Source organism: Gekko japonicus, unplaced genomic scaffold, assembly GCF_001447785.1.
Source record: "Gekko japonicus isolate JY-2015 unplaced genomic scaffold, Gekko_japonicus_V1.1 scaffold1041, whole genome shotgun sequence".
Classification (NCBI taxonomy): domain Eukaryota; kingdom Metazoa; phylum Chordata; class Lepidosauria; order Squamata; family Gekkonidae; genus Gekko; species Gekko japonicus.
In genome coordinates, this window is record NW_015167570.1 from 143,022 (window position 1) to 149,021 (window position 6,000).

Genomic DNA, 6,000 nt, shown 5'->3' on the forward strand with positions numbered 1-6,000 from the left:
CAGCGATAAGCAATGTTAATGCTTCTGTCCCACCCACCCCTGGGGTTTAGTGCTTAACTGTCGTCCTTGAGAAGGCCCTTGCAAAGAAAACTGCCTTCTCACATGCTGTCTGCTCTGATACGTGATGGCTCCAGTTCGAAACATGCAAGTTACATAGCCCTGCCTGTCCCAGAGAGTTTTATTATTAAGATACTTCTGTAAAAGAATTTATGCTATAGCAGCCAAACTGTATTTTTATATTTGCTTAGAAGGACCAGATGGGTAATACTTTTAGAAGTTTGCATACTCATAAATGTTTCTTCTTTTTTAAACCCATGTATTCAACTTCTTATTTGTAGGATGCCCTGTTTTTCCTAAAGGATTTCTTCACTAGCCTTTCTACGGAAGTTGAAGTCCTAATGACTCCTGATCCTGAAGGTAAATACTCCTGTGTCATAAGGTGTTCTGTATTGCTTCAAGCAGGTATACCATGCCATCCCAACTTGAGAAATACCCTGAGTTCATTGACATCAATGGCCTTAGTTATGGATGGCACTGTTGGTCACCTCAAGCAAATAACTGAAATGGCTGGGTATAAACATACTAAATAAAGTATATTTTTGTTGTTATGCCAATAAAGGTTATTGGAATTGGTATATTTTTGTTGCTATATGCTTCTTGTGTTCTGAGCATTCACACAATAATTTTTCATTTAAGAAATGTTGCTAGCCAATAATTCTTCTGAGGACTGCCTTGCATTTCAGCATGAATTATTTTATTTGCAGTTAAAAAGCCTCCTGGTGCTGAAGTAACATGTACCTTACCCAGGCACTACAGTGGTTTCAAGGAGCCAAGCCCAGTCATTTCCTTCTCATTACATAAACAATCAAGCCAGAATGGAAGTTTGGATTCTGAAGATGTACTCAATGGCGATGACCATAATTTCACACATGACGAGGCATCATTCAGTGATCAACCAATCTTTTTCAGGTACCTGCGGACATACTAGATCCATGAGATCTCTGAAGAAGTCCCCGTGTTCTCTTTTTTAGAGTTTACCTTTAGCTGAATGGGTGGTATGGCATGCAGACCCCTTTGAATTGTGGGAAAGTGTGTTTTTAGTACTGGTTTATAAACCTGTGGTCTCAAAGTGCTGGATGGGCCTCACTACAGAGGTGACAGCAGTTGCTACAACAGGTGAGTGTCAAGCCTGAAAGCAGGCTGGAAAACAGCAATATAGAAGAAGAAAGCAAGTTACAAAGATGTAGAAATTTCATTTAAAATTGCCACAAGAGGCCATATGTTGTACTTTCCATCAAATCCTTTGTAAAGTGATCAGAAAAGCAGACTCCTCTATGGGTAGCAGGGATCATTGTTTTTAAAATATTATTTCCCAAAACAACATGGGCGTTAGTTTTTCTCCAGGCCAGTTTGGCCGGGGATTCTGGAGGTTTGTTGTCATCTTGTGGGCATGGAACAGGGGGTCACTGGGGGTGGAGGGAAGGTATTTGTGAATTTCCTGCATTGTGCCACGGGGGTTGGACTAGGTGATCTTGGAGGTCCCTTCCAACTCTATGATTCTATGATTCTAAGTCTGGACAAACAAATATTAACAGCTGGAAAGGCTTAGCTTGGCATCAGGTAGTACAAGTATAGTACCTTCTTCCTATCAGCAAAATAACTGGAAACAATTGCATATTTCTCCAAAAGGGCTGCCTTGTGTAAACAAACCACTGTACATGATGATTGTATACAAAGCACCTATTCATAGCGTACAAGTACATGGGGCGTTCTGGCTCCTTGCAGTAGCTTGTTCTTCTCCACTGCAATACCAGGGGTGAAAGAACCAAGGCAAGAAACAGCAGAGAATGGTGTCAGGGCTGTTTTCTGGTTCATGTAGTGGGTGGAAAATTTAGGGAAATACTTGCCTATCTAGGCTACTTGGAATTACACACTTCAAGGCTTTGGGCATAGAAGAGTATTTTGGCATTGTACATAGAGAGACGGTAGGGCACATTCTCCTTATAGCTTTGTAGTACCTTGATAAGAAGCAGCCAATTGATTTCCTGGTATTTTCCCTAATGTACTGGGCATTCTAGGAAAACTGTTTGAAATGTCCTATTTTTACTGTGCAAATCTCCCCCATATGACTTACTTCTTTTCCCCCTTTAGAGAATTTCGTTTTACATCAGAAGTTCCAGTGCGCCTTGATTACCATGGCAAACATGTCTCTATGGATCAGGTTTGTTGACCTTAATTAAGCTCTGATATTAAATTAGCCTCTTGGAGTTTGTTCTGTTAATTTAGTGGTTTCCTGTTGTTCTTGAAATATGTTGCTTTTCTAGAGGGAAATATGTTGCTTTTCTAATCTTTTTTCTTAAAGTTAAATATTGCTGAACTATAAATCAGTCTTGCAGAGGTTCACAAAAATGACCAGCCTTTGAACATTTTACATGCCCATTTGCCCACATATATGCTTTTTGTGAGTTGTTTGTAGTCTGAAAGGAAAGGAACAAAACAAATTGTATAGCTCTTCCCTGCCTGATCATATGCCCATGATGTGTACTCTCAATAAGTAATGTGGAGAGTGGCTTTTTCAGAGCCTGAAATAAAGCATCATGTCTCTGCAGTGCTCGGAATCTTCTCACTTTGTGTCCTGGGAAGGTAAAAAGCTACTTCATACTTGCACAACTTGGGCACAGTGTAGCAAAATGATGCACTAGGGTAACAGATTAGGCTTTTTGGTTTTTGTTCATGAAGTTGCATGTGCAAGAAACTTCCAGCAGATTTGTAACAGTTAAAATAAAAGTGTTGATCTTTTTTTTTTTGTTATTGTTTTTTTAACCACAGAAATGCAGGGCAGGGGAAAAGAGGAAGAGGCTTAATTCCAAGAAGGCCAACAGACCAGAACTCTGTGCTTGTTGGTAGAGATACTCAGGCATTCTTTGAAGAGTATTCCAGAGTTCTGGGACTGTAACAAAAAAGGTCCTACTTCCCATGGGAATCAGTCTGGTGTTTATGAAAGTGGGGAGCTGAAGCAGAGTCCTGTAATGGTTAAATATTTCAAATAAACCTGTGTCCCATCTTACACTCAAGGAGTCTTGCTGGTTAAATAGCTTTGAAATTTAAGATTATGTGAGAGAAGGTCCAACCTTCTTATGGTTTGCTTGATGACAACCAACATTTTAACAAAGTGGCTATGCTGCAAATAAGGCTACTGATAAGGCTATGTTGGAGTTATCAAGTTTGCCTTTAAAAAAAAACAACTCTAGGCATAGAATAGTATTTCCAGTGGTCTAACGACATCTTCTATAGGGATAGCTGTGTTAGTCTATTATATCTAAGTAAAATTAAAGTCTGGACACATACATATCATGGGCCCTGAAGCTTGCCTGCTGCATCCGTATTCTGTATTTTCTTTACAACCCCCATCTGACTATGGTGAACAGCTGCATATAAAAGCATTCTCCCCTCTCTGTTATTTTCTAGGAGATGGCAGGATTGGCCTAGACTGAGCTTTACGAAGAACTTCCTTTCATAGAGAGAGAAACCAATCAGGCCTCAGTTGCAAGTCATGTGCCATGAATTTAGGAGTAGATTACTGTCTTCTGCAGACTGGTTGTGGCCTGCTGAGGTGCCACTTGCTAATTTGAGGTCTCTATTCAGGTCGTTTGGGGAATGCTTTCCATAGTAAACAACTATGGAGAGGAGAAAGAATGTAGGCCACTAAAGAGACATACTGAATCACTGTCCAGGTGTGAGAATTACTGATTAAACAAATAGTCAGAACCTAACGTGATCAGTGTTCCAGTGGAATTCTTCAGTAGGACAAGCACAAAAACACAGGTGGTGATCAGAGATGTTTACTTTTAAAATTTACTTTTGCAACTTTAAACATTACGTTTTCAAAACTTACTTGTAGGGTACACTGGCTGGGATTCTGATTGGTCTCGCTCAGTTAAATTGTTCAGAGTTGAAGCTGAAGAGACTTTGCTACCGACACGGGTAAGCATTCTGTTAATTGTAGAATGATTTTGTCTTATAACAATTGGAATACAAAATCTGCTTGGCGACAGGTACAGTGGCCAAACCCGAACCACTCCTTGAATGACTGACAAACACCAGTTTAACGTACAAGAGTCACACTTTTTCCTACCCAAACCCATCTTTTGTTTCCCCTTTGGATGGCTTAGACAATGTCAAAGATTCAAGTATGTTGCGGGGGTCTTCCTTTTGCGAGTCTGCTGAAATCCATTGTGTGCATTGAAAATTACAATGTTTCCAAGGTCCCATTTTGAACAAATAATGAACTCAGGGCAATGCCTGCAATGCATGGCTGATTGCAAGGTTGATACCTAGTGGGTAGAGCCTGCTGTGCCTTTGGTTGTTGCCTGGCTGAGCAGGCTGCAGCAGTGAAATCTAATGGATGGAGGAAGGGAGCAGAATCCTGTGTGAATGAATGGATGAGAGGGAGGCCAGCTCTAATGTAAGTTCCATCTTTCAAAGAACGGCTTGGGGTTAGGTCTGAGAGTGTAGAAGTGTTCAGGCTAATGCTTTATTTTTCCATGTTTTTTGGTGTATGCATGAATCTGTTCTTTTAAATAGAAGGCTTTTTAATTCTCAAATCAGTGTTTGAGTGATACTGTTTATACTTCCCTTGTTTTCATTCAGAAGAATCCTTTTCTAGAAAACTGAACGTTCGTACATACTAATAAGAATACTTTGTACAGGTTGCTTGGTGTGGATAAGCTGTTCTCTTATGCCATCTCAGAATGGCTTAATGACATCAAGAAAAACCAACTGCCAGGTATTCTGGGAGGAGTTGGGCCTATGCATTCATTAGTTCAGTTAGGTAAGTTCATTATTTTAAAATTGTGGGTTATTCAGCCATTTGTAATAGTCTGTGTATTAATTTGTGGGTTGGATCCTACCAATGCTCTGCTGGTGGAAAGCAGTCTTTTTTCTTTATCTTTCACCTAGCATTCTCCTGCGACCCCTGAAATGGCATTACTGTGGGTTGGGGCGGCGGGGGGGACGGGACTGTTACAGACAAAAAGCCCTATGGGTTGGGGTACTGCCAAAAGAATGGGAATCACAATTTATCTTCCATCTCCTATCAGTAGAATCTAGCCATCTATAGAGATATGCTGACTGCTTTCAGAATCTGTATTCAGCTAGTGGGTTTTTTTGTAATTTCTGTGATTACAGTGCAAGGTCTAAAGGACTTGGTGTGGTTACCAATAGAACAGTACCGAAAAGATGGCCGAATTGTAAGAGGCTTTCAGAGAGGGGCAGCTTCTTTTGGAACTTCCACTGCCATGGCAGCATTAGAACTGACCAACAGGATGGTTCAGACGATACAGGTATCCTTTGCACTATCTTCAGCAATAGACAAAGAAGGGTGTCATGATCCTGGACCTATAGTGGTGTGGCCTACAGGCTCTAGGGAGGCCTAGTGGCTCTAGGGAAGCCTGTATTAGAGTGACTACTGTGGGCTCTGTGTTGACAAGGGTTGAACCACACAATGCCAGGGTTGGAAGACAGGTTTTGGCCTTCCCACAGCAGAATTTCATTTATTTAGGCACATTTTTACCCTGTCCTTTTCCCAAGGAGTTCTGGACAGCATGCATGGTTCTCTTCACTCCTCCATTCTCTCTCCCCCCCCACCCAACCATCCTGTGACTGGCCCAGGGTCACTCAGTTTCATAGCAAGTGGGAATTTGAACCTGGGTCTTCCTAGTCCAGTGTTCTAAATACTAAACCACTTTGGCTCTCAAGTATATCGAAGGTCAGTATTCCAGTGTTCTAAATACTAAACCACTTTGGCTAAACCATTCATTCACAAGTATATCGAAGGTCAGTATTTCATCATTTTCTCCACAGGACTGAATGGAAGTTACCCACTTACAGGGAGAAAATGAATGAGTATGTTCCAAGACAGCCTTAAGATAGGAGCTAAACCTGATCCTTTCCCCCTTGGAACCTCCTAATCCTAGTAGTTAGGTTTCAAGCCTACTCATT

At 41.0% G+C, this 6,000-nt stretch overlaps 1 protein-coding gene across 1 annotated transcript in view; it reads left to right on the forward strand.

Moving 5' to 3' along the window:
- Window positions 1–6,000, forward strand: part of ATG2B (autophagy related 2B) — a 59,531-nt gene that overhangs the window by 49,718 nt on the left and 3,813 nt on the right. Inside the window, exons 35-40 of the mRNA XM_015413852.1 lie at window positions 339–417; window positions 765–969; window positions 2,152–2,221; window positions 3,902–3,984; window positions 4,710–4,831; window positions 5,188–5,342. Coding sequence (XP_015269338.1) covers window positions 339–417; window positions 765–969; window positions 2,152–2,221; window positions 3,902–3,984; window positions 4,710–4,831; window positions 5,188–5,342 — 714 coding nt within the window. The remainder of the gene's footprint in view (window positions 1–338; window positions 418–764; window positions 970–2,151; window positions 2,222–3,901; window positions 3,985–4,709; window positions 4,832–5,187; window positions 5,343–6,000) is intronic.